The 26,436-nt window shown below is 39.6% G+C and overlaps 1 protein-coding gene across 4 annotated transcripts in view; it reads left to right on the forward strand.

Annotated features, from left to right (window-relative positions):
• rinl (Ras and Rab interactor-like) overlaps positions 1-26,436 on the forward strand; it is a 158,644-nt gene that overhangs the window by 127,994 nt on the left and 4,214 nt on the right. For all 4 annotated transcript variants that reach the window (XM_051920381.1, XM_051920368.1, XM_051920375.1 and 1 more), the window contains exons 4-7: positions 13,026-13,140; positions 16,284-16,356; positions 17,925-18,013; positions 26,264-26,388. In XM_051920381.1, the coding sequence (XP_051776341.1) occupies positions 13,026-13,140; positions 16,284-16,356; positions 17,925-18,013; positions 26,264-26,388 (402 nt within the window). The remainder of the gene's footprint in view (positions 1-13,025; positions 13,141-16,283; positions 16,357-17,924; positions 18,014-26,263; positions 26,389-26,436) is intronic.

Below are 26,436 nucleotides of genomic sequence, written 5' to 3' on the forward strand. Positions count from 1 at the left end.
AATTGATATTAAACATCTACTGGATGACTCTTTTTCACATTGTGTCAGCAATGTCTGAAATTGTTATTCGTGGATTTTAATTCTACTTGAAATTCAGAATAATGCTTATTACTCTCAGAATGACAATGAAGCAGTAAGTAAGTTTAATTACAGCAGTACAGCAGTAAGTTTAATTACAGTAAACAGTATATTCCAATAAATTCAAGAATGACTTTCTAATTCTGACCTTGTATGGAAAGAAAGCCTGATGCCACTGTACCCTACAGCCCCCACAAAACCAAAGCTGGCCAAACTTGCTCTATTTCAAAGGTGTCAAATTCAGATCCGGATGGCCTGCAGTGGCTGCATTTTTCATTCCCTGCCATTTTTTTAATAGTAACAAATTACTGCTGCTAAAGGAACACTCCTCTTTTGTCTGGATTTTAATTGGTTTGCTTTTTAAGATTCACAACCCTGAATTGATTCTTTTTTGCTTAACCAGTTCCCAAACAATCAGATGCAAAATGAGTCAACAAATGACTAGCTAATTTGGGAGCTCCAATCTCCACCATTTTCACTTCAACCATTTACTCAATTCTATGGATTCTTAGTGCTCTCATTCTGCCATACCAGACATTTCCGTAACGGTTGCTTTTATTTTTTCTGAGAGCCCAATTCAGATGTTTAGCTTCCCAGAACAGACTTTTTTCCTTTCAGTTATTTTACTGAAACAGATATTACATGATAAGGTGAAATGTGATCAAGTCAGCTGGTCATCTGTTCGCTCAATTCTCATTATTGTTTAACTTCTGGGGAAAAAATAAAGAAGAGTTCTAAACCTTAAAAAGCAAGTAAATTAAAATTAATGTAAATTAAGAATGTTTCATTAGCAACAACAATTGGGTACTAATGAAGAAAGTGGTCTGAATGTTAATCCGCAGCCACTATGGCTCTCAGGGTCTGAGTTTGACACCCCTGCTCTAGACACTACAGTAAGATATACTATTTTAGATTTGTATTTCACACCATATTAGGGATAGATAGATAGATAGATAGATAGATAGATAGATAGATAGATAGATAGATAGATAGATAGATAGATAGATAGATAGATAGATAGATAGATAGATAGATACTTTATTAATCCCAAGGGGAAATTCACATACTCCAGCAGCAGCATATTGATAAAAAACAATATTAAATTAAAGAGTGATAAAAATGCAATCAGTGAAAAGAGAAACATAGAGAAAAAGGTAGATAGAATGTATTTGACTCTAGTTTATAGTAAGCTATTTTTTAATTTAATAAATTGGTAAGTTGATTGTCAGCTCTCTTTGCAATATTTTGCTTTGAAAAAAGGCAACAAAGGAGGCAAAGTCATAGCCTGTACTTTTCAAATGACAATAACTATCTGGGGACAAGTGAAAAGGCAACACATTTGAAAGGGTATACTGTACATCTGATTTATTGTTTAGTACCAAATTAGGATTTGAAGTGGACACCATTAGAAACTTTATTGATAGCTGGAAGTTGTTGCTAAATGATATATACTAAGAACATGAACTGACAAACATGGAGTTTGAATTGTGACATAAAAACTGGACAGTTAATATATGGCCAAACCTCATTCCGTTAGCCAAGTACTGGAAAGCATGTCCAACATGCTCTACATCATTGAACATCCCACCCTAGTTTTTCCTTTAATATTTCTCTTTTACTATTAGAAGATTGTGCAGTTCTCATTCTTATCTTAAGTATTCCAAATATAAAGTTTTCACTTCTGGTTTATCATTTTAGCCTTAATGTTTCATGGATCTGGAATCCTGGGTTCATATCCTGTGCCTGGTTGTTGTGCGTGTGGAGTTTGTATACTTTCTTCATGTCTATGTGGGCTTTCCTCCAGATACTCTGGCTTTTCTTTCTCATTTCCAAAGATACGCAGATTAGGTCAATTAGTGATTCCAGATCGGCCCCTTCTAGGTTTATGTTTTAGAGTGGACCCAATGAGTGACTAGCACCCAGTTCAGAAATATTTTCTTTCTTGAAGCCAATACTGTTGAGAGACATATACAGTTTACACATTCTCTCTGTGTCTGCAAGCATTTGTAAGGGTTTAATCCTCTGTTTGCGCATTCACATCATTGGCTCCGTCTCACACTGTTCACCTGGGGTTAATGGCAACATTTTCTGCCACACTTTCCTCAGCTTCATGAGCCAATCTAAGCGAGGATCCCTCCTGAGGCTCACTGGTGGCCAACCACCCAGGGTAATGGGCATTAGCTGCAGAGGTGCATCCTTGAACTGTTCTCATGGAAGTATTTGCTTTCCAGCACTTTAAACCATGCCAGATTTATACTTGACTGCACTAGCTGGCATCACCTCTTCAGAAAGCAGGCAGACATCTGAGTGTCATTTCTTACTCAGGTTGTTACACATTTTTCTCACAGAGATATTCATTTCAGTTTAACCAATGACTTTAAAGCAGTACTTATTAGTGAGTCCGGGCAAGAGTATGCATTCTGGCCCACTTGATTCCTGTCTAAAAGAAATGATTCATTGGAAGAACTTAAATCAGTTACATGTAATAATTCTACATATATTTAATGGAACTGAGTAATGCAAACTCAGTTCATTGTGGTTATCCTAACACAAGCTACTCTAACCACATTGACTGAGATTAACATGATTGATTTCAGTTACTCTGACTTATTTTAAGTGATAACTGTTGACATAAAGGTTTTCAACCAAATTACTGAATGTTAATTTAAGAAAAATAAAATATGTTGCTTGCACACTCTTGCATTACATGATAATTTCCTATCACATCATCCTATCAGGTAAACACATAAAATAAACCTACATGTTTAGAAATTTAGTTTTCACATTTTAATTAGACTGTCAAGTCACTGGATCTGTGGACGATTTTTTGTGACTGAAGACAGAGAAGAAAATTAAAATTAGTCAAAACCTTTTATTAATACATACCAAGCAAGGGTAAAATGTCAGAGAAACACAGTCCTAGGACACCGCACTTCATCTGCCTCGAGCGCAGATGTCCTTGTTCTTTTATACCTTTCTAATCTCCTGATCGTTGACCATGTAAGCAAAAAATAGCATCCTGACTCATTGTACTTTTCCAGTTTTTGTAAAGTCATTACCCTAAAGGGATATTTTCTTGTCACACACATCATCAAAAGAAACTTCTAGAAAGTATACATGCTTTTTGTCACGCACGCCAAACACAAACAAGTTTCATCACTCTGTCCTATTTTCTATACACACATACATTTTGTTCAATTACATCTTTTTTTGTTTCCACACTCCTCCCTTTTTGAACAAAAATGATGTGGGCCTATAAATTCTATTTTGAAATGGTTGATGAAAGGGAAAGGGGGAGAGAAAATGGAAGAAGCTATACGAGACATGCGCTCATCATGTAGCACATATGCCCTTTCCATAGAGGCGGTAAAGTACTTAGATATTATATAGCGAAACAAAGGGATAATACAACAACCAACCAGGAGGAGGAGACAAAATGTCACAACCAAAGAAATGAAAACAGATCTTATCCATTGTCCCCAGGACCCAAAGGAGGATGCAAACCACTGATCCCAGGGATTTGTAATGCCAGAATTAGTGGAAAGTTCTTTAGAGAGAGCAGTGAGGCCTGCCAATGCACGAGTTATTGATCCATCTGGCGCGGTATTATTTGGAATATATGTACAACAAGCATCACCAAACATAGCACAGACACCTCCCTTTTCTGCAAGTAACATGTCCAGGGCTAGACGATTTTGCCAAGTCTTCAATAGCGTCTTTGGTGAAGTTAAGGAAACGTTGTTGGTTATAATAAAGATAATTAATCCAGTCTACATTCTTATTAATAGTAATTTGGGGTATGATAGATTCAAAACCAGCTGCGACTTGATCCCTAGCTTTAAATCTGTCTGGGACACCCCTAGGGACTCCAATAGCATCTATGTATACTCCAGGGCCATGTAAGGAGAGGGAGGTAAGGATAGAAGTCTAAAAGGCATAGAAGTCTAAAAGGCATAACTAATTGGATTGGAGCACAGGTACCAGACCAATTAGGGGGAAAGGTGGCAAATAATTTAGACCTACGACACATCCACCAAATATCTGATCTAGGAGTGGATTGGGAGAGAAGAAAGGAAGACAGAACGGTGTTCAGAGAAAAGTTAACCTGAAAAGTTTGAGAACAGAAAGAAAATGGTAATTCACCTACCCATGTCGCTCCTTCGTGAGTTTGAAACATAGGGGTATCCATGTGACGGGTGGGGGGAAAAAGAATAGATAGATTAGTGAATAAATACAGAAGGCAGGGCAACCCCACGGGGTCAGAAATGTTAGATAATGGGAAAGGGACTGTAGCTAAATGGGGACGGGCTGCAGCGCACGCATAACAATGAGAACGATTAACTTGCTTAGCTGAATAGAGAACCCACTGCAACCATCTATTCTGATCCTCATAACCAGTTTCTACTGAAAAAATGGATGAAAAGGTGGAAATATTCATAATCTTAACAGGAGAAAAATCTGAACCAAAAGTTGGGGAGATGGGTGTGTGTGCCAGAGAATGAGGGGTGTTAGTAACAGGATCGTCAATCTTAATTAGAAATCTCCCTAAAGGGTCTGTTCCAGATACATATACCCCTAATACATAAATACCTGAGTTACAATGGTTGTCAGCACATACAATGAGAGGCATGTCCTTTTATGATAGAAAACCGATTTTTCAAACCGTATTTTTGGGCCTCAAAAGGTTGATAACCCCAGTCCTCAGTTCCAGTGTTAGCAAAAACCCATTGCCAGTTGTCGCAGTCACTTCCCCTCATACACACGTATTTGTCAGATCCGGTCCACTGGGCTTGTCGACCAGTCCCACAGTTGATAATAGAGCAGAAATCAAACTGCACTGATGTGGTAATTCCCAACGGGAAAGTCAAAGTGACCAGGGCAGTAGACAAAGGAAAAGGAAAGCATAGTAGCACAGCAATCAAGGGTGCCATCTCTTGCAATGTGAGGCGTGAATCCAGGCCGGCAGTCCTTCAACTTTCACGGCGTGTGGTGTGGATAGAAGAATTTGGAATGGTCCTCTCCACCTAGGCTGGTGCCAGTGTTTCCTCCGAGTATCTCGAACCAGGATCCAGGTGCCCAAAGGAATTGATAAATCCTTGGAAAAGGAACTGGTTCTCCAGGCTTGATCAACCTGCTGGTGGATTTCCTTCAACGAGGTTCGCAAACCTGCAAGACTAGAGAGAAAATCATTGGGAGAAAAGGTTTGTTAGTGTGTTTATGAGTCCAGACTCCATCAGAGAGGGACCCTTCTTTGGACCATTTTCTCCTTTCGATATCCGTGGCTGCATTCTGTAAAGAAATAATTTGATTATCAGGGTCCTGGTCATTTCTCTGTTGGAATAAAGAAATTGGTGTGTTATTATATGCAGCCTCTTTAGCAAAGTGGTCAGCTAAATCATTCCCTTTGCTAGCAGGATCCTGTTTTCCTGTGTGAGCTTGACATTTAACAATCGCTAGCTCCGATGGTTTGGTTATAACTTCTAAAAGGGATTCGATCAATTTCTGATGTTGGATGGGTTTGCCAGTACTGGTCTTAAGTTGTGCTTAAAGGTTATCTATGCAATATATTTAAACGCGTCTTTTCCTTCATGCTTATTATTAACAAGGAAAACATACGTGCTTGAACCTTTATTCGTATCAAGTGTGCTGACCACTGCGTCACCATGCTCTTCCTTTATAGTACCTAAAATACACAACTTCCATTCATATTACAACTAGACACACACATTCATATCACAATTAGACACACACATTCATATCACAATTAGACACATTCCGCTTATCGCCAAAAAACTTGTCTCCCTTCTCATGTAATATTATTAAAAGAGCATTTTCCCTTCAAACTTGATCAGGGTTTAAAAGGAAAAATACTTTTGTATATTTACAAGCCTTAAACAAAAGTGGAGACAATTCATCTGCGCTAAACCAATTACACAAATCGATAATTATCTTTTTCAGTTTTTTAGTTAGAGCTCTCCAGGACTGGTCTTAAATTCCCTTAGTTTCCATAGTGTTCCATGATCATGGCAGACTCCAAAAGCATACCTGGAATCTGTATAAATTGTTACGATCTTCCCTTCGGACAGCTGACATGCTTAAGTGAGTGCTACGAGTTCAGCTGTTTTGTGCACTTAGCTTTATGAAATTTGATTTGCTTCCAGCAGGCGGTCCCCTTGGACCACTGCGTAACTGGTTGAGGGCGCTCCATTTTTCAATTGTAGCATTTGACAAAGTACAGAGTACATTCTGATACTCATAGGGATCCCTTTTAATACACTCTATAACACACAAAATCACCCAAACCATTTTCAACACACTTCACCCCAGTATTATTCTATATTTACACTATATTTGGAAACAATGCAGCAAAGGAAACAGAAACAAATGGACTCTGAAGAAAAGCAAGTTCAACTCTTCAGGACAAACAAACATAAGAAAAAAGAAAAGGACAGAAGAAATTTCATGAGAACTACATCCGTGCTTGCTAATACAGCTTCTGTTGTTGCAGCCATAGCACAAAGACACGGAGGAAGTGCTGCGGCCACTGGATCCAGTTTTTTAGAAAAAATAAGTCACCGGTCTTTGTTTATCTCCATGTTGTTGCGTCAGTACTGAATTCATAAATCCCTGCTTTTCGTCCACGAACAAAGTGAATGGACGAGAATGATCAGGCAAACCTAGCGCAGGCGCAGATAAAAGAGTAAATTTTGAGGTTACAGAGCCTTCTCAGCCAGTTGTTGCAACGGCTGTGCTCTTTCAGTAAAATTTAGAACCCACTGTCTGCAGTAGCCCAGAATACCTAAAACAGACATAACCTGTTGTTTTGTTTAGCTGCAGCTTAACCTTAGAAACTTTATGGCCATTTTCCCACAGAAACAGCAACAATTTCTGGGTGTCTATTGTACAATTTTCTTCCGTCGCGATTTCCATCTACATACTGTTTTTCCGGCCAAACGCCGTTTAAATTTTTGGGCAAGAGCTTAACCAGAAACACAAAGGGCTTCTCTGTATCCCTGAGGCATGACGGTCCATGTCCATCGGCGGGTACCGCGTTTGACGAGATCGGGATGTACGGCGGAGATGCCAGCCTCTGCTTCGGGAGACAAAGGATATTGGGCACGGTGCGGGCGGAAGGAGGATTTCGGGTGGATCACCAGAGGCTCACAATGGGCTATCCTTTGAAACACTACTTTAGTTATTAAATGGTCAGGAGTATCAAAAATACCTGGAGTAACTTGTAACCAGTCTGTTCTTTCAAGGCATTTTTCCACCCATGGTCCTATTTCCCCCCATTTAACAGTGTGAGATTTAGCTAAGGAAAAAATATGAGGCACTATTTTGCCAAGATAATATATGTGCTGTGAGCATGTAAGATGAACAGAAGCAGCTGCCTTTGTGGATGAAAATAAAAACACAGTAGATGTGAAGGGTTTCGGGGCAAGTACCAGAAGTAAGGACAGTGTAAAATGTCAGGGGCCTGTAAATTGGGAAAAAACAAGGGGAAAAAGAGTGTAGGGCTTTGAGGAGAATGGTGTGTGGGGAATTATCTAAAGTCCATGCTGCAAAAGAGGGTTTGGGATAAGGGGTAATTTGACACAACAACTTGGGGGTTGAACAGAAAAAACAAAGCTGATTCAAAAGAAAACGATGCAGTAAGGTATGTCCGCCAGGACGTGACTGGACTTGAAGAGGTTTTGATACTTGAAGAAGGTGAGGTTGTCCAGAAGCAGTAAGTACAGTAACAGTTTTCGTTTGAAGCAGGGACCTTTGCCAGCAAGCGAGTGGCACCAGTATCGATTAAGAAAACAGTCTCAGTGCCATCAACGAACAATGTCAGTAAAGGATCAGTCTCTGAATTATGAGTGAGCAAAGGTAGTTGAAAAGAGTGGCTGGAGGTCCCAGTGTTGTCCTATGGCCAGTATTGTTAGTCAGGGGTGTCAGAGGAAACAGGTGGAATAAGGGGAGGTGGGGGCTGTTGCTGTTTGTAAGGGCACTCTCGACGAAAATGTCCAGTTTCACCACAAGCGTAGCAAGAGAAGGAATTAGCATTGGAATTAAAGGGAGAGGGAATAAAAGGATTCTTAGTGTGGTCAACAGGAGGAGCTCTAAAACCACCTCGTCCTCTTCCTCGTCCTCGTCCCCTTCCTCTAAAGCCATATCCTCGACCTTGGTCAGGAGCATTCCTGGTATAATAGTTCATCTGTGCTACCAATAATTTGGCATGAGAGTCCGATTCGGCCTGTTCAGCATGTCGTTTGACTTCATCAAACGTGACACTTTCCCACTCAATACAGGAAGTGCGGACTTTGTTTTGTATATCAAGGCGCAAGCCGGAAACAAAAGGTGGAACTGCAGCTCGGGTGCGGTCATCAGCATTTCCCAAGCCCGAGTGATTAGCCATAAGGTCTTGAATCCTATGTGCCCATTCATCAACTGTTTCGTCTCTCTTTTGTTTTGCAGCAGAAATAAGGGACCAGTCCGTTCCTTTTTTATATGTTTCTGCAATATTTTGTCTCAACGCCTCCCATTGTGAGTTAAATTCGCCTTCTCCACCTATCCCCTGTCCTCGAGTTAAAGCTGGGTTCCATACCCATGGAATGTCATTGCGGACACCCCTGCTAACAGTGGCCCATGTGGTCCCAAACTTTCGACGAAGTACCTGGGTCCATTCAGCAGCATTAGGCTTATACATGCTATCTAACTGATCAAGTTGTTCAACAAATTTTAGTCCTCCTACTTCCTTTGGATCTGGAAGTGCATTCACGACATCTTTTAGTTCTTGGATGTCCCAATTCCGATTTATCATAACTGTTGTGGGATTTTGGGATCCAGCTGGATGGGCAGGGTTATAATGGGGATTGGGAACTTCTATTAAAGGGCAAGTAAGTGAAGGATTAGAGGAGAAAAAAGTTGGAGCTGGTTTGTGAGTGGAGGTTTGACTTCGAGTGCATTTGGAGACGGGGGTTTGTGTAGTATAGGGTGAGTCATAGTGATCTGTGCCTGGGGATTCATCAGGGGAAACTTCTGCTAGTTGTAGTGCAGGGGGGGACAGTCGGAATGGGGAATAGAGGAGGGGATAATAGAGGTGTCTGAGGTCGGTTCTGAGGAGGGGAAAAAAATAATAGGATAAATCTAAACCTGTCTTCTTTTCTATAAATTTTCTAGGAGACCCATTTTTACGGGGCGTCTGTTGATCCTCCGAAAATAATCCCTCCAGCACTAATGATTTTGATCCCCCTGTGCGGCGATTAACAGGCTTACTTATTAGTGATCCCATTATGTTCCCTTGCCCTCCCGGGTTCTGTATTTAATTTTCCAACTATATACTGATTCGCCTAATCCCTTGTACGTATGAATCAGCAAGGCATTAAGTGTGCCACTCACTAAACCTAAACTGTTCCCTTCTTAGTTCCAAGGGGAGACACCTAACTATCCAACTGATCCAGTTCCCAGGAGAACACGGTTTTGTTGCTTATTTCGTATGTAGATTTATTTATTTCGTCCTAACAGCAATCCTGTAATCTGTGCTCTTTTCGGTTTATATTTCCATACCACCCCGTTACTCGTCCCGTTAGCCTGTCCGCTCACATCCCTGGATTCCAGCTCAGGTGACTTCGTGTCCGATTCGGTTCAGCAGAATACTACATCAATACGTCCAGCCGAGTCTAGGATATGGGTGAGGCCAGTATCCTTTCGTCAGACCTTTCGTATGCGTCAAACTGCTTGGGTCAAGTCTCCATCACCTTAAGCAACCCGTTGAGATATGAGTATGACTAGACGGTCAACAGGAAACTCGCCCTCCCGTTATTTAGAAAATAAAAATATTCGGAAATCCCCCGGTGCTTACCCCAGCCTGGAAGTGTGCAAGCTCTGTCTGGAAATCCGTTCAGTCACCGTGGATGTAGCAAAGAGGAGACCAGGGGCTCCTCACGCAAGAACTGTTTCAGGACAGGGCAGTCCTAACTTTTGCCGGAGCTGCATGCTCTGCTGCCGGATATCTCAAGTTAACGGCAGTCCGCTGGTAAGACGGATCACTGAAATGGTCTCGCTGGAGGAGTCAACCGGCCGTCTCTTGCCCCACGTTGGGCGCCAAAACTGTGGACGATTTTTTGTGACTGAAGACAGAGAAGAAAATTAAAATTAGTCAAAACCTTTTATTAATACATACCAAGCAAGGGTAAAATGTCAGAGAAACACAGTCCTAGGACACCGCACTTCATCTGCCTCGAGCGCAGATGTCCTTGTTCTTTTATACCTTTCTAATCTCCTGATCGTTGACCATGTAAGCAAAAAATAGCATCCTGACTCATTGTACTTTTCCAGTTTTTGTAAAGTCATTACCCTAAAGGGATATTTTCTTGTCACACACATCATCAAAAGAAACTTCTAGAAAGTATACATGCTTTTTGTCACGCACGCCAAACACAAACAAGTTTCATCACTCTGTCCTATTTTCTATACACACATACATTTTGTTCAATTACATCTTTTTTTGTTTCCACAGATCCTTAACCACAACCATATCATTATTAAATAATACTCTCCAGTCACCAATTAAACCAAGGTAATTAATATATGACATAACTTTCTGTTACTACAAGAAGAAGAAAGGCAGTTCATGTGGTGTAGGTTGATGGATTGACGGATTATCACAGATAAAAGCACCCAAAATCACTTTCATAAGCACACAAATCTTTTCCATTTCATAAAGTGCAATTTTGTCCAGTAATTATCTTTCTCTGACATTAGATCAATGGGTGAAGATTGCTAAAATTCTGCAATATCTTCACAAAAAGGCTGGACTCTTAATGCAATTTAGCTGACTTATACTACTAAGGCATTTTCTGCAACCAAAAATAACCTTTAACTAATCAAAAATTCAAGTAAATTTGCAAAAAAAATTGCACTCTGTCCAGTTCCCATTTTTTCACCCACTAGAAAATGTACAACTCAATTTGCAACTTTGCTCTGTAGCATCCTAATGTGATTGGTGATTCTACTTCATTAAAATCCATTGGCTTTTTTAAACATACAGTACATTAATTTATGTATCATGATATCCAATCAGGGTGGTGCAGTGGTAGCGCTGCTGTCTCGCAGTTAGGGGACCCAGGTTCGCTTCCCAGGTCCTCCCTGCGTGGAGTTTGCATGTTGTCTGCGTGGGTTTCCTCCCACAGTCCAAAGACATGCAGGTTAGGTTGATTGGCGATTCTAAATTGGCCCTAGTGGGTGTGTGTGTGTGTGTCCTGCGGTGGGTTGGTGCCCTGCCCGGGATTGGTTCCCTGCCTTGTGCCCCAGCAGACCCCCGTAACCCTGTGTTCAGATTCAGCGGGTTAGAAAATGGATGGATGGCTATCCAACCAAATGATGTCAGATGTACTAGAAAAAGATACGTAAAGCCTACAAACATGCTCATTTTTGGTTGAACTGACATTAAGTAGTTGTGTAATGACAAATTTTCTCAAAAAACATTTTTAAAGCATATTAACTTTAAATAGAGTCAAGGTAATAGGGTAATGGCCTAGTAATGATTTCTGTTGGCAGTGCTGCTAATTAAAGCAGTGAAATCCATTCATATTGTTTCTACGTAATAATAATAATAATAATAATAATAATAATAATAATAATAATCATCCATCCATTATCCAACCCTGTAGATCTTAACTATAGTGTCACGGGAGTCTGCTGGAGCCAATCCTAGCCAGCACAGGGAGCAAGGCAGGAAACAAACCCCTGCCCGCCAGCCCACTGCAGTAATAATAATAATAATAATAATGCATTGTATTTATATAGGACCTTTCCCATGCTCAAAGCTCTTCAGAAACATTCAAACAGGTAAAAAAGTAATAATAGTACAAAAAATTATCAAATTAGTAACACTAGATGGAAACTAATATCAAATATTAAACACCAAATAATATAAGTTCTGTAAATTAAAAATTTTAAAGTAACATCCAAAAAAGTAAAGTCATTTGTGCTAGAAAAAGGTACTTAAAGTGTTAAAACCTACTCATTTAAGTTACCTGTGTAATACCAACATACTCCAGGAATCATTTTTGACAGATTCCTGCCTGGTGCCCAATGCTACTGAGACAGGCTGCTCCAGCCCTGCTAATCTGAAGTAGATTTGTTTTATTGTGTTTGATAATGGACAGGCAGTTCTGAAACTTATTTCTCTTTTACAATAAAGGGTACTGCCCCATGACAGAATGGACTCAACGCCACTGGCTAATTCTGAGCTCTGGCTTCGGCTTTGACATGATGGAGGAATAAGGGGCGTATAGTGGCATAAAGTGGACATATAAACCTCAGAGAAGCCCAAGTCCACCAATTACATTACCACTCAGCTAGAAGAGCTACCTACTTGGAGCACATTTTATCACGAAGAAAACTGCGTGCTGCTCAGGGTGGCATTTCACTTCACTACAGTGCTAGCCGGAGGTCCACGCTGCTCCTGACAGAACAGACGCCGCACACGAACCGCTACCAATGAGACAGGAAGTGTCACTCAGCTCGGGCTATCGACAGCTCCGAAGGGGCATGTGACAACGCTAAAGTTAGATAGCTACCTTAACCGCAAGAAACACCGAGTCTCAGCCTGCAAACCTGGGCATGCTGAATTTAGAGATGCGAGAAGCACACCTCACTCCCTTCAGCCGAAGTGCTCACAGCTGCTCCCGGCTTCAACTCACCCCCAGGGTCATTCAGCCCCACGACCCTGACGTCACAAAGCTAATGCTAATCACTCCGGCAGAGCTCACGGCTGTGCAGCTGGGCACCCGTTAGTTCAGTGCCCTGCACCCCGCCCCCTTTTCATGCGCTATTTTCTTGACATTGCAAAGCAGAAGTAACTGATGAGGAAGCCCAAGAGTGAATGAGGAAGGTGAGCCGAGCGCCGTCCTCCCTCTTCTGTCGTTTTAAGTGTACCTCTTTGTTTTCCTTTGCAGTCCTTTTTGGTGATTAAGGACGGGACTTCAGGTGGCCGGCTTCTGTGCGTCAAGGTGTCTGACAGACCAGGAGCGGCAGGACTGAAGGAGATCGCGCTGCTCCATCAAGATTCTGGTAGGAGGATAGTGGGAAAGAGGGAGGGATAAAGTGTCTGGAGTTGGCATAGTTGTGAGTGTGTGTGCTATACCTGTGTATGAGTAGATAATCAGGAGTATATGTTAGGGAGCTGGGGAAAGCATGCTTTAGTAGATCATACTGTATATAATTTTGTGCAGCACATCAGTGCAGTGGCATTATTGGGGAAACCCGTCCCAGCACACTTGGTGCGTAAAGAGTTGATGTAGCAGATGCTGGGGCTTGGTGTGTTGCAGCTCAGTTGTTTGGATTTAGATATAGGGTGTTGCACCCCAAAGTAGTGTTTGACAGTACAGGATAGGATTGTGTGTGTCATCCAACATTTGTGAAAGGATGTGACTTTGCACTGTTATACAGTAAGTCACAGCAAACAACTTGAATGAAGTGTTAACACTGTCACACCTGGTAATGTACCTGTCTGAGTGTGTAAAGGGTTAGTGTGTTGTATTTGGCTTTATGATATATTGTGTGGCAGAAGTGTTGTGTGTGAAGAGTTATGTGCCACATACTGTGGTGTATTATGGCACAGCTGGCTTTGTAATACAGTCTGTCAGAGTACACCCTTGGAAGTTTTCACATAGTATATTATCATACAATATTGAACATTTTTGATATTGATCAATTAAAAAAGGATGTTTAATATCAAAGTGAAAACAGGTCTCTGCAAAGTGGACTAATTTAATTACAAATATAAAACACAAAATGACTGCTGGCACAATGTATTTTGACCTTCAAGTCAGTATTTAGATTGGCAGCCATAACACCCTTGAATTTGTGTGGCCAGGTCTCTCTCTCTCTGTCTCCATCAAATTTGCACATCTGGACACTGCCATTTTGTCCCCATTCCTCTTTGCAAAACTATTCAAGCTCTGTCAGATTGCATGGGGATTGACAGTGAACAGTCTTTCTCAAGACTCAGCCTCAAATTCTCAATTAGATGGAGATCTGGACTGACTCCGCCACTCCAGCGCATTAATATTTTTTGTTTGTAAGCCATTCTTGTGTAGCTTTGGGTGTGTACTTGAGGTAGTTATCTTGCTGGAAAACAAATCTTCTCTGAAGGTGCAGTTTTTTTGCAGACTGCAATCATTTTACCCTTACAAGCCTTCCAGCACTGGCCTGCTGAGAAGTATCGCCACAGTATGATACTGCCTCACACACAGAATTCAGTGAAATTCTACCTTGCACAAGCTAGTCAACGTGCAACATGTCTCCACTCTCTAGCACCAAGATTAGTGAATGTAACTACCAGAGGCAGCCTTAGGGGTGTGCAGGGCCTAGGGCTGACCATCCCCACGCGGGTTCGGTTACATCAAACGCTGTTACTGGTATGTGTGGACTGTATAAACTTGTGTGCGAATTTAATAAAAATAATGTTAACATACACCAGATTTTCTCATTACAGTATACAGCTAAAGTCCATTTGCAATTTAAAATAGTTGTAACTTTGTAAGTATATGTGATAGAAAGAATCTGTAAAAAGGATTAGAAAGAAGAAACACTTACATTTTTTATTGTTCTTGTTCATTTTCAACATGTCCATCATCATTACTAATACAAAGGATAATACAATTCTGTAGTTCTCAGAAAACATTTTCAAGCTGATTTTCAGTAATACCAGCAATCACATCAGTTATCCTAGCTTGCAAGTCTTCTAAAGATCAAGGTTTGGTTGAATAAACATTAGTTTTCACATGTCCCCATAAAAAGAAATCCAATGGAGTAAAATCTGGCAAACATGGAGGCCAAGAAAATGGTACACCTCTTCCAATCCATCTGTTAGGGAATTTCTCATGTAGAAACTGTCTAACATGCAAAGCAAAGTGACAAGGAGCACCATCTTGTTGGAACACTGTATTCTCTATCTGTCCTAATTGTTCAAGTTGAGGAATAAAGTAATTTTGCAGCATTTGTAAATAGCTATCACCATTAACAACATGCCCTTCAAAAAAGAATAGCCATATAACTCAATTTGTTCCCAAAGCACACCACACATTAACTTTGGAAGAATCTCTTTTATGTTCAACAGACTCATGTGGATTTTCAGTTCCCCAAATACAGCAAAAATAAAACTTCTAACGACAAAAAAACTAGATACATCAAGCTTTCTAATCCTTTTTATGAATTCTTTCTATCACATATACTTATAAAGTTACAACTATTTTAAATTGCACACGGACTTTATGGACACCCTGTATAACGATATAATCTATTAAAAAAGTGCAATTCATAATTCATGACAATACCACAACAGTGCGAAATGCGATGCAGTGTTATGCGGAAATTAGCTGGGCCTCTCCTGGAAAAGTACCCAAATTGCAACTATACTCTGAGTCTCGATATGCAGGATGTCATAGTCATAACTCACGTTAATGTCATGTCAGCCGGTTATCATTAGCGATACATGTTCTTGTGCATTAATTTTCGGACATGTTTATGGCCTACAAATAAAATGTGAGTTTCAGTGTTTCGACAGGAAGTGTGAAATTAATGCAGAGGTATCATTTCCAGGTTCAGAGACAAAAATCTACATTTCTTGCCTTCCGATTGGAAAAGTCATTGATGACATCTTATCTTCGTAGTCTAATCTGGATGGAATATTTTTCCTATAGATAGGAGAAGCCAACCCAGTGACTAATGGGCTATATCTATTTTAGGAAGGGATTATACTGGCGACCCTTTTTGGGCAATGAAGGTGGACTATGGAATGTTTTCAAAGATGTACATGTATGAAATTTGACCTTGAAGAGGGATTTTAAAAGGGTTCCTCTTAGAAGCATCTTAAATATATATATATATATATTGGAGAATATAACTTGACAAATCCACTTGAACAGGACATGCGGACCTCAAAAGCGGGGCCCTCTTAGGCACGGGGCCTGGGGCTATCTCCCCACTTACCACCCCCAAACGCTGCTCTTGGTAACTACCATGCATCAAAACTCCTTCATTCTCTACCTGAAAAAATCACAAAACACATTTAGAGGCATACAATACAAAGACAAGGTACATATTCAGCAACTTATAAGAAAGTGTACACACCTTTGAAGTACCTCTGGATGGTTACACAATATGGAAAGACATCAGCTGACAATGTATCTTTTCCCCTTCCTTCTTCACAGTGTGGCACCTGGAGACTTCTCACCTTGGCTTCACAGACCTTTCCCAGCTGGTCGGTTTCCTGACAATCAGCAGGTAAGCTCCTGAGAACCTTCAAGGGTCCTTAGGTGTAGAGGATCTCCTTCTAGAATCTAGTGTCCTGGGGCTGGCCTGTCTAATGTCAGGGAAAATGTTGATGCCAACCTTGATCACTCTTTAACTTTGGTGCCTAAATCACCTAACACACATAGATTCGTGGCCGTACATGGTCTTTGTCCTTTTGTCATGCCTGATACAATCATTTGCTTCCTGTCACATATTTGCAGCTGAAATTTGTTTCTCTTGTTTGTGATATTCTTTACTTGAGTTTTTAAGTAGCTTGACAGTGTGGTTTGCACAAGTCCCTGGGATCACATCCCGGCTTGGTGACTATCTGTGTGTAGTTTTCACATTCTCTCTATGTCTTTAAGCATTTTCCAGATATTTCAGTTTTGTTCTTAAATTCATGTGACTCTAAATTGGCTCACTATGAGTGAGTGTGGGCGGCACGGTGGCTCAGTGGGTAGCGCTGCTGCCTCGCAGTTGGGAGTTCTGGGGACCTGGGTTCGCTTCCCGGGTCCTCCCTGCGTGGAGTTTGCATGTTCTCCCCGTGTCTGCGTGGGTTTCCTCCGGGTGCTCCGGTTTCCTCCCACAGTCCAAAGACATGCAGGTTAGGTGGATTGGTGATTCTAAATTGGCCCTAGTGTGTGCTTGGTGTGTGGGTGTGTTTGTGTGTGTCCTGCGGTGGGTTGGCACCCTGCCCAGGATTGGTTCCCTGCCTTGTGCCCTGTGTTGGCTGGGATTGGCTCCAGCAGACCCCCGTGACCCTGTGTTCGGATTCAGCGGGTTGGAAAATGGATGGATGGATGGATGAGTGAGTGTGTCTTGTGATGTACTGGTATCCCATTCAGGCTTGGTTCCTTAATGATGCCTGGATAGTAACCCTCACAGAACTACACTAAAATAATTGGATATGAAGGTGGAGAAAAAAAGATGGATGCTTTGACTAGGATCCTTGTTCCAGCTTGATCTTCATTCTTCCATATGTTCAAAATGATAAGGACAAAGAACTCTTTTCAGTATTCTTTGCAATACATTCTAAATAAAATTGACTTTCTGAGCATTACTTAACTTTGCTTTTCATGTTTTTTTTTTTGTTTTTCTTCTTCTTTTACCTCTTATCTTATTTGTCCTCACATGATCCTTCCCATGAATCCTCTTGGTCTTCTTTGAAAGTGACTGTGCTTCTGCTTACCTAAATTTTTCTTTTTGCTTTAGCATCTCAGTTCCAGGACCTCACTTGCATAGCTCAGTAACCTTTCTGCTGTCTTGGGTTTGAGTATTTTTTTCACTACAGTATAGTGACCAGGTTTTCTGGCTCACCTTTATTTTGTATCTTTGGCCCTTTTCTGACCCAAAGGCTTGTTCTTCCTTCACAGATTTAATTTTTATTACTTTATTTGCTTTCCCCAACATATCTTTTTTTTTTTTTTAACTTTGCTCATTTTTTTTGTGTTGGACGTCTTCCTTTTATGATTAAGACACATTTCTCATCTTTCTTCATGCTATGATTTTGTTTCAGCTTTTGAATACTTTGTCCTTTATTTTCTCGTTTACCTGTACAGAGATGTCCTGCCTTGTTGCCTTGTTCTGCCTCCCTGCCTTTACACTCTGCCTATTGACCAGTTAACAAAGGCATCCACACTGGGAACCAGTAAGTCATCTATCATTTCTTTCACTTTTTAGATGTTAACAGTATACTGTGCCTTACAAAAGTAATCAGTCTTTTGATCAATTCAGCAAATTTACATTGAAATTTTGATAGCAGCAAAACTCAGAAATAGTTAGCTACATGACACAGTTTTATGTTTGAAAAAATGTATAAAGATAAAAAAAGCAAATATGCCTTTCACTTAAGTCAAGTGTGTCAAACTCATATTCTGGAGATGCTGCAGATTTTCTTTCCACTTTCTTAGTTTGTAAGCAATTTCTTGTATTAATCAAACATACTACTTTATCATAAACTTTATTTTATTTGACTTGCTTTTTAAGATTTATAACCCTTATTTGTTCCTTTTTTCTTAGTAAGAAGTCAGACAATACTGAGATTCAAATGCACAAATAGATAATCCCTCAGAGGTCTCAAAATCAATTTCTGGGGAGCCATCATTTTCATTCCAACCAATTTCATAATTAGAGGCCAAATCTTGCTGTTAATGAAACATAGAACATATTTCAATGGCTTCTTAGTTTACTTATTTAACCACTCCAGTCTTTTCCAAAACTGTTGATTTCTTTTCTTCTGTGAGCACCATCCAAAGGTTTATCCAACCTGAACATTTATCTTTTCATTTGTTTCATTTTAATATTGTATGATGGACAGATAAGTGGAAATGAGATAAACTTAGCTGGTCATACAATGGCTAGAATTTCAATTTTGTTTGACTGCAGGTTAAGTTAAAAAAGTAAATACATAAAGTTCCTGAATCTTAAAATTCAGATGTCTGTTCCAGAAAGCAGGATTAAATTAAAATCCACCTAAAGTAAATTGTTATTCACAGAAATTAGACTCATTCTATTCTATAAAATGTGGATTTAGTCAATCCTAGTTTTTCTAGAACAGATTTAGCCAGAATTTTGTGATCTGTAAGGCCAAAAATGCGATTGACTTGCTAATCTTTTTTTTTCTGGAATGGAGTCAGGCTTTGTCTGTTCCAGAAAGACAGATTTGATTAAATCCAGCCCAGTTACTGGGGCAACCAATGCCCTGAAACTAACCTGAAAAAGAGCAGGTTTACTGTGAAGGATTAACGCTTTGTTATTTAAGGAGCAATCATAAGGTTGTAAATGTCCTGTCAGAAATGCTGATCAAAACTCCACCATTTTAAGAAGCAGAAAAAGCCGTTTAAAATGTCATACCCTTTCCTAAACGGTTGCTATAAAAGCACATCTCCTTTGCTTAAATACTGTTCAGAGAATGGTATTCAGACCCCGATATTCTGACAATATATTCGAACAACCTTCTAAAGCATGTAATTTTCAGTTTAATACATTGTAGTTTTATGCTAACATCTGTGCAAATCATGTACATTCTCCGAGACAGAAATAAATAAGCACCATCAAAGATGAATTCCATAGTTACAGGAAGGGAATTGAATTTAAACAATGGCAGCATTTCTGAACAATGATAACTGACAAAAGAGCTCCCCACTTCCACCTCTTCTGTGGAATCCCCTACATGTTCAAGAAACACCATTGAAGACTCTCCTCTTCTGTGAATACATTCATTTATATGCTTATTAATGATGTTCTGTAATGGAAAAGGGCAACAATGTTACTTCTGCATTGTATTGTAATTAATTTGGCTGATTTTTTTTCTATTGACTATAGCACTTCTAACTACTAGCTTAGTTCCCATTTCCCATCTTGCTTTTACTTATTTAGTTAGCTTGTTATGTGGTACTTGTAGCAATACTCATCCCAACAGATTGTTACTCATTTGTAATTGTCTGGGTGGCTGTAACACACATCTTTATCAAAGCACCGAGTGTGAATGAAGGAGACAATTGCCTTGTTTTATTTTATGGAGCACAAACAACAGAATCAGGGTGAAACTGTCAACATGGTCTTTATTTATTACACATTTCTCTTATGGTATTCACAATAAGGTAGTTTTATAATTGGTCCATATTTCACAAAGCAATAATTTACTACTCAAGGTTTCACACATTTTGCCAAATTTCACAAATTCATTCTGTCTGTAAAATTCCTCCATATCAACTCCCTTTTCTTGGCAGCATGCTACTGGTATGTGGCTTTTCTTCTCTGGGATATGCCAATAATTTTCATGCTGTGCCACCAGCACCTCTTGCTCTGCTGCCATGAAGGTTGTTCCTGCTGTTTCTCATGCTAGTAGTCCATGGTTAATTGGCTGGTCAATGCTCGGACTCATAAGATTGCATGTATATTTTGCTGTGAATGTGTGCTAATCCGGATCAACCTATCCAGGATTGCATCTGCCAATTGAAGTCAAATGTTCTGGTATTAGATAATCCACTGGTGCAAAACTGGGCTATAGCAAGCCAGGATTCAGTTTGAAATCTAATCTCCATTACTGGTACAAACCCCTGGTCAATTAAAATATAAGCAAAAGAAGTATGTTATACTAGCAGCAGTAAGTTATTATTAATTAAGAACTTAGATGGAGTGAAAACATACAGTCATTGAAGCCCTACAGGATCCAAGTTTGATACTTCTGGCTTAAGTGTTCAATCTACAATTTGATATTTTGTAGACCTACATTATGCAGCAATATCAGGTACAAATCTTTTAGAGTAAGTATGCAGCAGCTTTGCACACTGTTCAGGAATAATTTCCAGTCAGATTTTCTTTAGGTTTTTTAGGTTAGTTGGATGACGCTTGTGCAATGCAATTTTGTGATTAAGGCTTTCACTGGGCCATTATAGGACCTTCACTTGTTTGTTCCCCACAGGATGTCCTGAGACTTTGCGAGATCCCCTCAAAGTTGCTGGATATTGTGGCTAGCCTGTACACTGGTACTGTGACTACTGTGCAGTGTGGAGGCAGAACCTCTGTGTTTTTCTCAGTTGATTCTGGAGTTCGTCAGGGGTGTATTCTTGCTCCTACTCTGTTCAATGCTTGCATGGACTGGGTGATGAGCATGGTCATAGGGTCCAGCGGCAGTGGGGCATCTGTTGGCGAAGAAAGATTCACTGATCTTAACTTTGCCGACGATGCTGAGATGTTCGCGGAGTCAATGGAGGCTCTGATCGGGGTTCTCAGGAGACTGAGTGAGGAGTCAGAATGTCTGGGATTGCGAGCGTCCTGGATAAAAACCAAGATCTAAGCCTTTAATGAGCTTTTCTCATTGTTGAGAACCCAAGAGGCCAAGGGGATGCCCATGTAACACCTGGCTGCGGCAGATGGATGGTCATTTCTGGAAAGTGGGACTGGACCACATGTCTGTCTGGGGGTTTGACAATCAGGATCCTGAGCTGTTTCGTCGTTTGGTGGGTGTAACAACATGCTGTACCAGTGTATGCTCCCTAACCTAACCTGACTTGTTTGATCTTGAGCCATGTCCTGGGTTGCTTTGGCCTTGTGTCTGGGATGAATATCCTGTTGAAATACAAACTTTCATCCATGTTTCAGTTTTTTAGTAAAATGAAACAAGTTCTCTGGTAGACTTTCCTTTGATTTTCCCCATCCATTCTTTCATTTATTTTAACCATTTGTCCTGCTAATGAAAGTAGTTCAGCAATATAATCCTACCACCACCACAGTTTAATATAGGTTACGTATTTTTGAAGATGAGCTCTTTGTTACAGATGACAAACTGTTTTTCTAAGATAGAAGTACATATTGGTAAATGAGGAAAAAGATCAGGGGTCTCATTTATAAAGCACATGTATGCGCAAGAAGAGTCTGCAAATGTGTACGCAACTTCCTACACAAACGTTAGGATATATAAATGAACATGGGTATATTTATGGCATCTCTAACCCATGCATATTTAACATTTTGGAGAAATTCTTGATAATGTAAGAAAATGTAGACAAACTAGATAAATGATGAATCATATGCATAATAATTCATATCATTGAGCCGTTATTATAATATGTATTGACAAGACAAACACATTACACCTCAGAAGTGATGAATATGATGTATAGACTGGATTTTAGTTCCCTTTTAAGAGGGCCAATGCTGCATATTTTTACTAAAGAACTTTTTTCATGCTTGAATTCATGCAAAGTTTTATAAATGAATCCTCAGTAGAAGAAATGTTTTCAGAAGACAAGAAAAGATCATAAAAATATGAGTATCAAAAAGTCAAAAAGAGAGCCAAAATTCATTACTAATGCAGAAAGAAAAGTTATGAAAATACACTACAAGAATCAAAGGTTGTTATCTGTAATTTTGGATAGAGACGTGACCTAAAAGAAGAACTTATCTCCTGTCACCTCAATGACGTCATTGGCCGTGCACCTTAATGTTGTTATTGAGGAAATCTGTAAACCAACGGAATCAACCTTGAGTAAATGAAAGAGTGGCAAAATGTGGAAAATAATAATACCCAAATCTTGTAGAAGTGTCACAATCAAAAACCATTGTAATGAATAGAAGCCTTATTTTCGAAAGTCTAATTAGGGAGAGAAAAATACAGGAAAAGACTAGAATAAATTAAGCATGAAACATCAATATAACACACACACATCCCTTTCAGCTTTGGCCAGAACGCTCTATGTTGGCCTCATGTGACCACAAACACTTTCCCATTTTGCATTTGGGACACTTATACGTTTTTGGCAAAATGCAGATGTGCTGTCATACTATTCTTTCTGAGTAATGGCTTCAGGCCAGTATTGTGGAGAGGTCTTGATATGGTTGACTGGTGCTCATTTATTGCAATCTCAGTTACTGAACTTTGCAGCTTCTTTAAATTGTTATTTGGCCACTTTTTCCTCTAACAAGTCTACTTCTAGTTTACGCAGAGAGCTTTGAGGGAAGAACTGTTCTAGGCAGCATTTAGGTTGTTTGCAGTAGTTCTTAACCTTAGAGGCTTCAGTAAACTTTCAAAGAAGCCACAGGGTGGCTGAAAATAATTGTAAAATATCAGCAAAATACTCAAATCACTGCAAATCCAGCTATAGCAGTGGTGTCAAACTTAAAGACGTGTCGAAATGACTCAGTTCATCTGTTACACAAAAACCAATGCACCAGTGGGCCTTGAACCCTGATCGTGATCTTAATGGAAACCTTATGATGTGATACGTACTCCTGTAGCAAATAATTAAAGGTGCAGGCTATCCCTGCAACATAATCTGACCTTGGGTCTTTCTCACATCAAAACGGTGGTGTGGACTTGTGCCATGGTTGACAGGAAAAGAACAGCAGTGACATCAGCTGTGAGTGAGGCACACTGCAGAGGTCACATAGATGTATGTCAGCTGCAGGATAGACAATGCAGGAATGACAAACACAGTCAGCTGATGGTGCAAACTGATGATTGAGCAACTTGCTAACACTGTGGCCCATCACCTTGCCAAACAGTATCCACAGTACAAAATTCATGGCATGAATTTAAAGTGCACCTTTCAGATGAACTCTGTAATATTAAGATGGATAACAAAGCACTTAATTCACCTTTCTTTGAGGTCTAGATGTCCAAGCGTTACCTAATTTTCTTATATAATATGCTACATTTGTCTGTTCAGGATTTTAAACCACCTGTAGCTTGCAAACCGTTTGAACTATTAGATAGATAGATAGATAGATAGATAGATAGATAGATAGATAGATAGATAGATAGATAGATAGATAGATAGATAGATAGATAGATAGATAGATAGATAGATAGATAGATAGATAGATAGATAGATAGATAGATAGATAGATAGATACTTTATTAATCCCAGGGGGAAATTCACAATTGACCTGAAATTTGGTACACATATACTATGTGATGTCTACTATCCACTTTCAGGGTGATGATTGACCTCCAAGGTTATTGCTCTTTTTATATGCAGGTTAGGTGGACTGGCGATTCTAAATTGGCCCTAGTGTGTGCTTGGTGTGTGGGTGTGTTTGTGTGTGTCCTGCAGTGGGTTGGCACCCTGCCCAGGATTGGTTCCTGCCTTGTGCCCTGTGTTGGCTGGGATTGGCTCCAGCAGACCCCCGTGACCCTGTGTTCGGATTCAGCAGGTTGGAAAATGGATGGATGGATGTTGAATTAACTCTCTGCAGCAGGCAGCCATGCAGCATATGCGTACGGGTGCCGTTCTCTTCCCTACCACCTTCACCGTCACTTCCTCTACCTCCTCATATCTTAAATCATTCTTGAGGCAGACTGAAGACACTTAAGTGAAAAATTAAGGAAAACATATTAATTAATTGCATCACAAACACTGACTTAATCAGTTTTAACGTAAAAAGATGCAGTTGAAAGAAAAGAAGAAGTGGGCCGCTAAGGTGGAGAAAAGAAGAGCTGCTCAGGAAGCGCATCAACCTTTGAGCAAATGAATGCTAAACGTACAGAAAAAGAGGATGAAAACTATGAATGCTCAAGTCAAGTGTATTCACTGCATGTTATCGTGCAGTATGCCGTTACTGGTCCATATATAATTCAACTGGATTACAGTTACATCTGCCATTAAGATGTGTCTCATGTGTTCACATCATGCCCAGATAGAGATCAGATGGTCTCCCCACATGGGCACAGCAATTCAAAGTTTAGTCTTAGGCCACGTTTGTGTGACCAACACAGTTCGTCACAGCTACTGAACTGTAGTCAGGATGAGAACAGGCTGCTCGTAATGACTCAACAAGAAAAAATGAAAAAAAACTGACACTACTATAAAGAACTTTAGTGTTTTAGCATGATGCCCAAAGACATAACCATCTAAAAAAGGAGATGTTAGTTTGACTTCACTCACGCCACTGCCACAACACCACTTAATTTGTAAAGCTGCACGGGTGTCAGGAATGTCCAGCCTTCCATGGCTTACCTGACTGCTGCCCCACACAATTCTTTTTGTCTTTTTTGCTGACTTGATTGTTATTTGTGGGTCAAAAATTCAATTGCATGTCGACTCATTTTAAATGAGCTATTGCTGAATGAAACACTCCAGTGCTGAATCCAGAGGATGCCGAAGCAGCTTCTGTAATTTAGTTATAAAAACATGTCTGCAGCAGCTAATTCTGCAATTTAAAAACTAATTTAGATTTTTTTTATTTTCAGAAATGATCATTTTATGCAGAATTTAAAATTTTTACTTAAGTTAAGTGAGTAGGATAATGAGCAGCTTTTGTTGTTATGAAAAATACTGTATCTGCAGTGACAAATTCTGTAATTTGGTAACTACTAGTTATTATTTATTCCAAAGAAATATCTACTTGTTTTGTGTAGTGATTAAAAACTTCAGGCACTAGTAAAAATAAGTTTTATTTAGTAAAACATACATGCTATTTTTTAAAAGTACATTAATTTTGTATTAAACATTAAAAGCACAGGCAGTGTATTACCACTAGCTGCAAATATGCCTTTGTTAATAAATATAAGCTCAAAATCAAGCACTTTTGTAAAGAATGTAGCAAAATTACAAAATTGCTAAAGTACCATGGCTTGTGTAGGGGGTCCCTCACATGTTCTCATGGTTGTGATCTATCTATCTATCTATCTATCTATCTATCTATCTATCTATCTATCTATCTATCTATCTATCTATCTATCTATCTATCTATCTATCTATCTATCTATCTATCTATCTATCTATCTATCTATCTATCTATCTATCTATCTATCTATCTATCTACATTGAAAGACCTTGGAGGAATAAAGGCTGAGAACCACTGGTTTAACACACACTTCCTGATAATTGACCCAACTGAACATCTAACCACTTTGATACTGTTTTATCCTTTTTTATAATTTAGGCATCTGTATTATCTCAGACTCCTCAGAGTGCTCTTTATTCTTCATTTTCATGGCTTCCGATCAAATTCATAATGTTTTTTAGACTGTGTGGTTTTTATCCAGTAAATGATGTAGATATTTTAATGATTCACCTATAAAGGACAATTTTAAATCCTCACCAGGTATTTGTTTTACCCGTGTAAACTTGGAGCTTCCACAATACATGGACTACTTACTTGTCTAAACAGCATCTTTCCTTTTTTCCTTCAGATTTTTTCCTAAAATAAAACAATGTCACTTAAAAATGAAAAATATCAAATAGAAGTTAATTTCAGTGTATAAATTGTTATCCAGTAAAAGTAAAGAATTAGCTAAGTGACTCAATACGTTTGTAGGGCACAGTACCATATTAACCAATCTAACCAGCTTCAGAATGGTTTAACTTCCATCAGTCATTGCTCCTTATGATTGTCTCTAAGCCATTCCATTTTATCATTGCATTTCTATCTCCTCGCCTGTGTTTTACAGAATTCTGGCTCTCTCCCAGTAAACTGTTGGGCCAGGAGGAAGAAAGATCTTCAAGAAGGACAAGCAGAAGTGATCTTCTGCCCTTCGTCTCATCCCATCAGGGACCCAGCATGTGCTCTATTCAGGTAAAAATGTCTTTACTGACCTCAGTTTCTATCATATCTTTATAGGTG

The sequence above is a fragment of the Erpetoichthys calabaricus genome, chromosome 1, assembly GCF_900747795.2.
Source record: "Erpetoichthys calabaricus chromosome 1, fErpCal1.3, whole genome shotgun sequence".
Classification (NCBI taxonomy): domain Eukaryota; kingdom Metazoa; phylum Chordata; class Cladistia; order Polypteriformes; family Polypteridae; genus Erpetoichthys; species Erpetoichthys calabaricus.